At 33.9% G+C, this 9,873-nt stretch overlaps 2 protein-coding genes across 2 annotated transcripts in view; both read right to left on the bottom strand.

The window, feature by feature from the left end:
• The window catches only part of LOC106106844 (putative homeodomain transcription factor), an 8,814-nt gene extending 3,557 nt beyond the window's left edge, over window positions 1-5,257 (bottom strand). Inside the window, exons 1-10 of the mRNA XM_013287503.1 lie at window positions 5,054-5,257; window positions 4,595-4,699; window positions 3,663-3,811; window positions 3,108-3,316; window positions 2,638-2,777; window positions 2,181-2,327; window positions 1,455-2,112; window positions 958-1,072; window positions 618-734; window positions 5-87 (exon numbers count right to left, since the gene is read on the bottom strand). Coding sequence (XP_013142957.1) covers window positions 5-87; window positions 618-734; window positions 958-1,072; window positions 1,455-2,112; window positions 2,181-2,327; window positions 2,638-2,777; window positions 3,108-3,316; window positions 3,663-3,811; window positions 4,595-4,614 — 1,638 coding nt within the window. The 5' untranslated portion in view covers window positions 4,615-4,699; window positions 5,054-5,257. The remainder of the gene's footprint in view (window positions 1-4; window positions 88-617; window positions 735-957; window positions 1,073-1,454; window positions 2,113-2,180; window positions 2,328-2,637; window positions 2,778-3,107; window positions 3,317-3,662; window positions 3,812-4,594; window positions 4,700-5,053) is intronic.
• A 436-nt stretch (window positions 5,258-5,693) lies between these two features.
• The window catches only part of LOC106107425, a gene marked incomplete at its 5' end in the record, with an annotated part of 12,244 nt that continues 8,064 nt past the window's right edge, over window positions 5,694-9,873 (bottom strand). Inside the window, 4 exons of the mRNA XM_013288275.1 lie at window positions 5,694-7,080; window positions 7,351-7,452; window positions 7,780-7,877; window positions 9,790-9,873. The exon at window positions 9,790-9,873 is cut by the window's right edge and continues 78 nt beyond it. Of these exons, the coding sequence (XP_013143729.1) occupies window positions 6,681-7,080; window positions 7,351-7,452; window positions 7,780-7,877; window positions 9,790-9,873 (684 nt within the window). The remainder of the gene's footprint in view (window positions 7,081-7,350; window positions 7,453-7,779; window positions 7,878-9,789) is intronic.

Raw genomic sequence — 9,873 nt, 5'->3', positions numbered from 1 at the left:
CCGCCCGCGCCACCACGCACCAGCTGATGTCCACCGCGGACAGCTCCGCGCGCAGCGTCCAGCCGCGCTCCCACATCGTGCACTTCACTGCGCACAGACACCCGCACAACTCACACTCACACCCAACAACAACATGACAACTAACATAGTAATTTTTAAACAAGTTACCGGTGAAAATAAAATTGTTCACTATATCTAGTGAACATATTTCTTAACTGACACTCACACACAACAAACTGCACCTAGGCGATTATCATACACAGACGTGTGTGATGCACAGATTAGTCTGCAGTTTACACTTGTTCAGTACCGCTCAATTATCAACTAGACTGGCAATCAACTGGCATAGTGGAACACTCACTGCTGCCAGTGATTTCATACAATTTACGTCTGGCTGTTGCAATTAACTGTTCTGACCAAGTATTAACCGCGCAATACAGGAACGATGCTGGATCGCTCGTAAAGATGGTGAACACTTGCACGGAAACACTGACTCTGGGACATCTGAGATGTTAAGTCTACATGGAATGCATCAAGTAATGACACTATGTTTGATGTGTATACTTCGGTTTTTAATTTAATTTGGGAAGTCGTAAGTGCTATATTTGAAGGCTTACCTGTATCACTAGTAGTATCGAGTATAGTAAATGGGTCCCACGAGCTGTCCGCTGTGTAAGGGAAGCCCACGTCCGAGTGACCTCCCTCCGATTGTGAACAGTAACTGCTCTCTTCGCCTGTTAAATATATTGCTTTTTACAATATAAGGTTTTAGTCTTAATTAAAAATAATAACGCACCATAAAACCAGATAAGAAAACAATTCTTTGTGTCAATTTGTTAAACTACCCACAACTATTATAAAAAAAAAACTTCTTGAGTTAACAATCATGCGAAATTTGTTATATTACATACATTTAAACGTAAAATGAGATATTTGAATGAAAGGTAAGTTCCTTACTGTTAGTTATTTGTCCAACCCAATCTGACATGGTGTGGTGCGAGGGCAGTGCGATAGAGGGCGCGGACGCTGAACATTCCCCGTCAGATGACGAAGACTGATAATTGTCCAGTTTCTGAACAAATACATTCAATTCAATAGTCTAATGGTTAAAATTACACATGCACTTTTAAACGGAATTTATCTAGTAACTAGCTCTTGCTTGCGACTTTGACCGAGTGATATTAAAAAATAATAAATATACCCTATGTTACTCAGATACCTTTCTAATGGTGAAAGAATTTTTACGTGAATCAAATACATACAAAAACACAAACTTTCCTCTTTTTAATATTAGTATAGATAGTAACTACCTGAATTCACGCGTCCAAAATTTCTTGATTCGATCACCTAACATTGTAAAATGAATTTAATAATTATCCAAATTCAAACAAAATCTAAAATTTTACAAAACAGCGTAGCGTTATAGTGGGAGTTACATAACTATGGAATTTTACCTTATCTTTTCGCTTCGTGAAATCATCGTCACTAGACTCCGGCTGCGTCGTTTCTTGTTCCCAAGAATTTCTAAATCTTACGCCGATTCTCTTTCCAATAGCACTGGGACTTCTGAGGATTCCTCCATCAGAGTCCGGATCAATTGATTTCTCGTCTTCTTCCTTCTTTACCTTTCTAACGTCATTTGGTTCTTTAACGTTTGCATCTCCATCAAATGGTTTATTTAATGGATCATTGTCGTTTATCAAAGGCGGTTCTGCTTCAACTTTTTCTTTAAGTGTACTATCTGATTGTGTTTTCCCTCTGTTATCAGGATCACTGCCATTGGAATTATATCCATTAAGGCTTTCGAAGCCATCATCACCGTCTGCGAATATCGGTCTACCGCTATTATTTTGCAAGTTTGGTCGAACATTATAACTATCTAAATACTTCTTAGTCAATATGTTAGGCTTGTATCTAAATGGGGCACTACAACTGGCCGTTTCTGGAGGTGGGGTCAATCTAACAATTGGCTCATTTAAATCTGGCTTCTTCCACGGCATATAATCTTCGTCATCAGAATCTTTGGCTTTATTCTTCTCCTTAAACTTAGTCTTGATTGGAATCTCTTGCTCTTTCATTAAATTTTCTTTGGTCAACTCTTTTTTGCGCTTCCTATATGAATAAACGAATTAAAGCCAACTTCATTACTATTTTAACAAGTGTATTTAGTAGTTAATTACCTTAAACCACTATCAGTAATATCCGATCTCGATAGCCGCCTTCTGAATTTAGTATGTTTATTGGTGGGAGTTTTGCTTTGACTTGAAGTTGCTCCACTTTCAGCCGAACCACCGCCGCTGCCTCCATCACATTCTGATCTTGTTCTCCTATTGGTTACAAAACAAAAACCAAAACATTACTAGAATATTCATGAATAATGAGAATAACAGTTTATCAAACTGCATTCTATTAATTTAGCATTTACTGAACACATAGAGAAACTAGCTGTTGCTCGCGACTTTATCCGCGAGAAATTAGAAAGATATAGTCTATGTTACTCACTGATAATGTAGTTTCGTAATGGTTAAAGAATTTTTAAAATTGGCCTAGTAGTTTTTGAGGTATTTCAAAAATACAAATCTTTCCTCTTTATAATATTACAGTATATACTATAGTATAGATAGGAAATAAACTTGCCGAAAATATCGCGGCAATTTCCGTCGATAAGTTGACCGTGGTCGTACACGAGCCAACTCCATTTCAGTAGTGCTAACGATCTGGGAGTGTACAACACTTAACACAATCATCAGACCCAACGGCAGGAGCCAACAATTACACTGAAAACAAACTATTCCTGAATGAAACACATATAATAGAAAAGTAAGAATAAACATACAGAAGAATTTAGTACCTCCTTTTTTTTGGGAAGTCTGTCAATAAAGAATATATGATAATTATTCTATACGTAGGTATAAAACAAAGACAACACGGATTTAAAAAATCAATGCCTTGATATTATTATTCCGAGAAACGTGGGATTGTATACTGATGTTCTTTTGTTTTTCACATCAACATAAATTATAATTTGTTTTGTTTTTCTTTAATCACAATAACTGTATAAAGTTTAAATAAAAAATGTTTTAATCCATATCCATAAGTATACTTACATCTATTTCTATGTTACTCGGTGCCATAAAATAAATTGTCATATTAAGCACTTGCAGTATCCATAAGCCAAGTAAGAACTTGGTGCAAGCGGGTGAAGTCTGCTGAGCCCACCATTGGTAAAGCGCCGGAAGGAATATGAGTCGCATCAACGCAAACCATACCACACGCCGCATACCAAGAGTGGGTTTTGCTTTTGGGAATGATGACCCTGGAAATATTTTCTTCCTTAAAACAGATAGCTGGAAATGTTGCCTACAAAAGTAACTTTGCTTGCACCAACTATTTTATAGATAGTCTATAAAAGCTGTATGTTTTTTACTCTTTAAAGACCATAGTCATTTAAACACATGAGTTGTATTTTAACAGTAAACAAAAAACCATGCGGCAACATACTGTTAAAAATAAGGTGAATTGATAACTTCCTTGTTTTGGGAAGTCAGTTAAAAATAGTAGTGATTTGATCACATCTGCAATATGTTGAAAGTATGTAAATGCAATTCCCCTCTAATTGAATCTGTCAATAAGAAAGTGTAATAAGTTATTTAGATACCTACCTCTAACTAAATCAACATCTATAAGATATGAACGTGCATCTGTTGAAAATGAATCTACAATACGCCTGCGATATTTGCCACGCATAAGCAATTGTTCCACCATAGTCTCCCATTCCTCCTTATCATAGGAACTTATCTTTTTCTGGTACCTAAAAACAGTGTCACATTTTACTAAACTATGGAAAATATCTATACATTTGTTTGTCATGAAATGTACCTTTACACTTCATAATGGACAAATTTGAGATACTCAATGCAATTATGGGTACAATGTTTTGCTGCTAGTTTAGAGAGATTCTTAGTTTATTTTTAATTATTAAATGTAAAGTAAAGTAAAAATGTTTCTACTTTAAAATGAAGTTTAAGTACCAAAGTTAAAGAAATTGTTGCAAGTTCTCATACTTTATCACATTTAAGATATTATTATCCTCATTTTTATTTAATGTTTTACACAGAGACACAATATAATAGCTTTACATGATTTTCCCATTTTAATTCTTTGATGAGAGAATGCACAATATATTTTAATACTCTTTACACCAAGCAAAAAATTATTACACATATGTAATAGATTTGATGATGCTAATTCTTTTTAGTGTTGATTATTTTACACATTAACTTAATGATTGTCTTTTATATCAATTAAACTGCTATTAAGGACAAATCTAACAGAGACAGCTGTAAAAAAGCTGTTCAGATTATGTTGATAAAAAAAAACAAGGATTACAATAAAACCAAACATATTGAATATTTTTAAAAACATTTAAATAAAAAATATTATATTAGCAGTGGATACTCAATGAAATAAATACATTGATGAACATAATCAGGAGTTTCATACAAGCAAACTAAATAAAGAAGTAATGATCAAATATCATTTTATCAAGTTTTTTTTTCTAAATACAGTTTTTTGTTTTCTTTTTTTTACTTACCAAGCTGCCAGCTGCATCATGATGAATTCTGCACCACAATCAATTTAAGAAAATTATTTTAATCTTTCTTCTCTTCACTTTTGATTTATATGAAATTGTATCATGCTAAAAAATATATCATCATCACATAAATTCTTACCAAATAAGTACAATGTATGTTCATTTAGTGTCTACCAAATGTAAAATGTTTGTAAAAATATACACTAAGAATTTAGAAGAGTCGTATTAATCGGTGTACAGAATAAGGCTCGCAAAAAAATAATTTTTATTTTCAAACTAGATAAGACAAAACAATAACTTTATGTTTATTTTTGTTTTATTCGAATTCTGCACAGTAGTTATCATAATATAAATTAAGCTTTCTATTGAAATCTTGTCTCGTCAAAATTTACATATCGAAATAGAAGGAAATGTAAATTTAAAATCATTAATATTATTTTAGAGATTTGCGCTACTTACAAGTTCCCATTTTTCATCAGTTTTTTACATCTTTGGTTTGTATTAATTTACCACAGCTTTTAATAATGTAAGTTACACTTAAGTCAGAGGCTAATAACACGTAAAGCTAAAATAAAACACCAAATTAAATGGGTTTCACGATTAAATTATTAAGATAGCACAGCAGCAGCAACTTTTCCAACTGATGACAGTTGACACTTGGCACTTGACAGATTGACTTTTTTGAGTTACTGTCAAAACTGAGAAGCGGAAACCGACTGAATATTTTGTCTATGGTTTATTTCTATCGTAACTCTCATCAGAAGTGTCTTCCATTACAGATAGCAGATGGCGTGGAGCTATTAATTTTACTTTTAGCTTAAAATCACCCGTTTTTTTTATATTAACAAAAACGAAAGGTTTTTGGTGGAGCATCTAAGAGAACAGATGTGCCTTCTATTTTCCTTTGCAGGATGTACCCATTTTCACCAACCGGCCCCTAGACTATTCTAAGGTGTATCTTTGAAAAGGGGTATACCTAAATGTAAATATTTTTTAACTTGAGCTCAGGATGTTTAAATTGCCTATATTGACTTTCCACCCCTTTAGGGTCGATTGGTGAAAATGGGCATTGTTGCTTTTTAATTAAATAAAACTAGGATTTAAACAAAAATATTATCTTTTATTTATAACAGTTATAAAGTTGTATACTTAAATTATTCGTTCAATTTCGATGTAAACATATTGCAAGTGTAAATACATGTAAATTGCATTGAGGATGCAAAGTTCCGCCTAAAATATCATAAGATAAGTTAAATGTACAATATTATACAAGTAATACAATCGTTAGGTTTTATTTTCTTTAAGAAAACGAAAAACAGACAGAATGTGCATTTGCGAACCAAGTAACTTACACGCAAATCTTTGACTTATATATCCCTAAATCATTAAACTCGTTTGATTTCAAATTTAACTAGGGGTATTTACTCGTATTGCGTTACAAAAGTATAATAGTACGAAGTCGTATATTTCCTAATGGAAGTCTTAAAAGCAGATATTTATATGTAGAAGTCAAAAAATCTGTTGTGATATTATTTATCTTAATATACATACTTGTATTCATATTTGCAGGTATGCATTAGTTCCCTAATATTCTAGACTAGACCTATATTATTAACTACTTTGGTTGATGTTACATTATAAATATAATACTAAATTAAGGTTTGATATAAATGACGAACAAAAGAACTTATTGCAGACTTATAGGCGGTCTGTTATTAAAGATGACTCCATTATGGAAAACAATAGATAATTCTGCATACGCTTATTGAATAACATTCAATGTTTCTAAAATTATTTACATTTTTAAAACATGTTTAATGAAAATAATTTCGAAGCAATCGATCCACGATCCACATTTTAATTTATCACAATACCTCAACAAACTGTACATTAGAATGTAGTAACGTTTTTTAATTTAACATTGACAAATTACTTCTCAAGTATCGGTTATTTGTTGTTGATGCATCGTTATCAATTAACTTAAAATAGACGAAACATATTTTCTAACTAAATTAAGAAGATAGTGAGATATATTTGTACTACTTTGCAACCTTAACTACTATAACGTTTTATGCTATTTTTTTAATTAAAGTTCAGTGGTAAGTTCGTCTTGAGGTCGCCTCGTCATTTCAAATAATTCATCTTCGAGCCACACACTTTCTCTTCTTACAATCGGTCTCCTCTCCCAGGGGTCGGAGAGGGTGATTGTCTCTTTTTGTCTTTCTATTTGTGAATAGCTATCTTTCTCCCTCTCTATCTGCGAGTAACTCGGTGGTCTGACGTCATTCCATTGGTTCTGGTTTAGCTCTTTGTCTATTGTATGGCTGTCAAATGACGTAGGCGAGTAAGATGGCGGCTTGAAGGTTGAAAACGATTGTTGTGTGGTTTCAGAATCTGACTCCTGACTCGGTGGTGTTGGCAGGAAGTTTACAAGTTGACTTTGTTGCTGTTGAGTCACATTCATTCGGCTGTATCGTTTCAGTATCCTGTAGGGGCAAGCGATTTGATAAATAAAATAGTCATGTGCAAATAATATGGATTGATTTTTGTATGTCAATACAGTCGCTGCTATAATGCCCGGTTCACACTTAGTCAGTAAAGTCGGATAGTTGCGACGGCCAGTCATAGATAGTATGGACTCACTGGTGCAAGTTAACGTTCACAGTGTGTCAGTTTTGCACCGTGACAGTCAGTCATAGAGGTTACTGGCAAAGTGTAAACCGCGCATTAGCAATTAAAAAAGACAAATTGGTTACCGTTCCGCCCAACTGGCGAGCCTGGGCCACTCGTCTGGCACGACCGGCACCTGCTGCTTGTTGAGCAGTATAAGCAGCTTCGCCAAGTCGCTCAGCACGCAGCTGCAATATAACTAATATTAGAACTGCTGGAAATAACTTCGGCATGCGCACAGCTTCACCGTATTGCACGTTTATGGACTTATAATGTACGATTCGAATGGCAGGGATATTAATTCGCAAATAGCATTTAGCTACTTCAAATGGAATAATCTTATCTTCTTAGAACACTACTGATAAGTTTACGAAATATTGAAAAAGTTCTTTAATAAATAGTAATATTTTGACAATAAATAACATTTATTTACTTACTTATTTCTTAGTTAAAAATAACCATGAACATTAGGTAGCATTAGTCACATAATATCTCTGTGTTAAAAGGTTTTATACCTGTAAGCCATAGCTGCGTCGTTATTGCCCAATTGGTAAAGCTCTCTCACTTGATGCCGCGTGTGGTTTAGGATTGCAAGCAGAGTGAAAGCGTGAGGCTGAAACAAAAAAAAAAAATAATTGCATGTTCTTAATTTAATATTTCAACGGGAAGGGCATATTTAGATAGATATACAGAATGTTTTCTTATAGGAATATTTTTATTAATTCAATTTCAATGGAACGGAAAAGACAATGTTCCTCATTTTTAACAGTCTTACAAAATACATACATAATAGTGGGAATGTTATCGAAAGCACGATTCTTCAAGTCGAGATTAATGTTCTTTTTTTTTTTTATAAAGAAATAGCTTGCTTTTTATAGTATTTTACAGAAAACAGAAACTACTAAAGTATTACCGTTTAAAATATTTTAAAATCCATCGAGTGCGATTGAAATCGCTCACAGTAGCGGAACAAGACGAAAATAAGTTTTGACTTTGTAGCAAATGTTACATTGAGTTTAAGCACTAGTTCTGATTTGTATTACTTTTGTATTCGCGTCATTGTTATTTTATTTTTAGCATTTTAGTCATCTCTTCAAGAGTCAAAGCAGCTCATACGTATGATTGTTGTAAGCCCATAATATAGAACAACAACTAAAAGAAACGTTACCCATTGGTGAACTCAAATCATTTGAATATGACACATGTTATTGAGGATTTATGGAATAAACAATACAATGCAGACCTTTGACTAAACTACCGCACAACTGTCGCGCTTTGATTCCTATGAGGTTATATGGAGGTGCGCTTACTTCTCGATTTTTAGTTGTGCAACTAACGGTTGAATGGGCTGCCAAATCATTGACAATCACAAAACAGTTGTGTGATAGTTTAGTCAAAGGTGTGCGCCCGCTCTAAATGACAAAATAAACAAAAGAAAGGAACTTAAGGTTGAAGAAAGCGTGTAATTATAATAGTACGATCATGTTTGTAAAGAGACGGGTGGTCGAGCAAGTCACGATATCATACAAATCAAACTGGTTCCCTGACAGACGATAGGGGAGAGTGAGGTTGAGGTGAGAAGTGAGATTTCGAAAGTGGCAGTCGTGTATCAGATGTCAACACAATGATACATTTCTCCGCAACATAATTATGGTCATTTCACGGAACGTTAAGGCTTGTTAGCAAACGTGTTGGCAACATGGCGTTTACTACTTGTGACAGTTTATGTACTCATTCATTAATTCGAAGTGTGCAAAGAATAGGCAAAGAAAAAACTAGGATGATCATATTCTACGGCAAAGATAGTTTTGTTTAGCTAAACTCTGGTGTTTTTTGTTTGTGCATGTGTTCAGTTTAAGAGAATTATTGGCATTATCTTTATGAATCTACTATTTTCCTAACGGTATTGAAGAGTTGGTAAAACAATACTGGGCGATTATCTTTCCGTTAACCGATATTCGTTACCTTCATGGACGATCGCTTTGACGGTATTGTCATAGCGGCTGTCGTCGGTTCAATAGCTAACTGGTACATCTAAATTATGTTAATTTGTTTATAATTGATTTAACAATTTCATTAACTCTAATTAGTAAAATAACTGCGGTTTTAAAACATTTTTAGCATGCTCGGGAAGGTACAGCGATTTCATATTTTACGAATTAACATTATTAATTTCTTTGCGAAATCTTTGTGTTTTTAACCATGCAGTTTAGATCTAGTCGTATCTTCTCCATTAATATTTATTCCAGTCTAATAAAATTACATTTGGCTGTGATCTCATCCAAATGCAATTGATCCTGTGGGAACGCAATGCAGTTTTGTTGTACTTAAATGGCACTTAAGATGAGAGTCGACGACTATCTCGAGAATATTGCTATTAAGACTAGCTCTCTTTAATTGCTTAGTATTAATTAAATTTTTAAAAAGAGTTATATTATTCTGCCTTAGAATTTTTTATAGAGATGTACTTGTGAGGGAAAAACGATGGACAATTTAACAGTTTACATTGTGAGTGTATAACGTACCCGTAAACAATCGAGTTGTTTATGAAACTCTCTTAGTCTTGCATCGTCGTCGTGTTGCGCGAGTGGGGGCAGAGGCTGGGGCTG

Source organism: Papilio polytes, unplaced genomic scaffold (genome assembly GCF_000836215.1).
Source record: "Papilio polytes unplaced genomic scaffold, Ppol_1.0 DF822067.1, whole genome shotgun sequence".
NCBI classification, from domain to species: Eukaryota; Metazoa; Arthropoda; class Insecta; order Lepidoptera; family Papilionidae; genus Papilio; species Papilio polytes.
The sequence above is the reverse complement of the archived record's forward strand: the minus strand, read 5'-3'. Positions and strand labels throughout refer to the sequence as shown.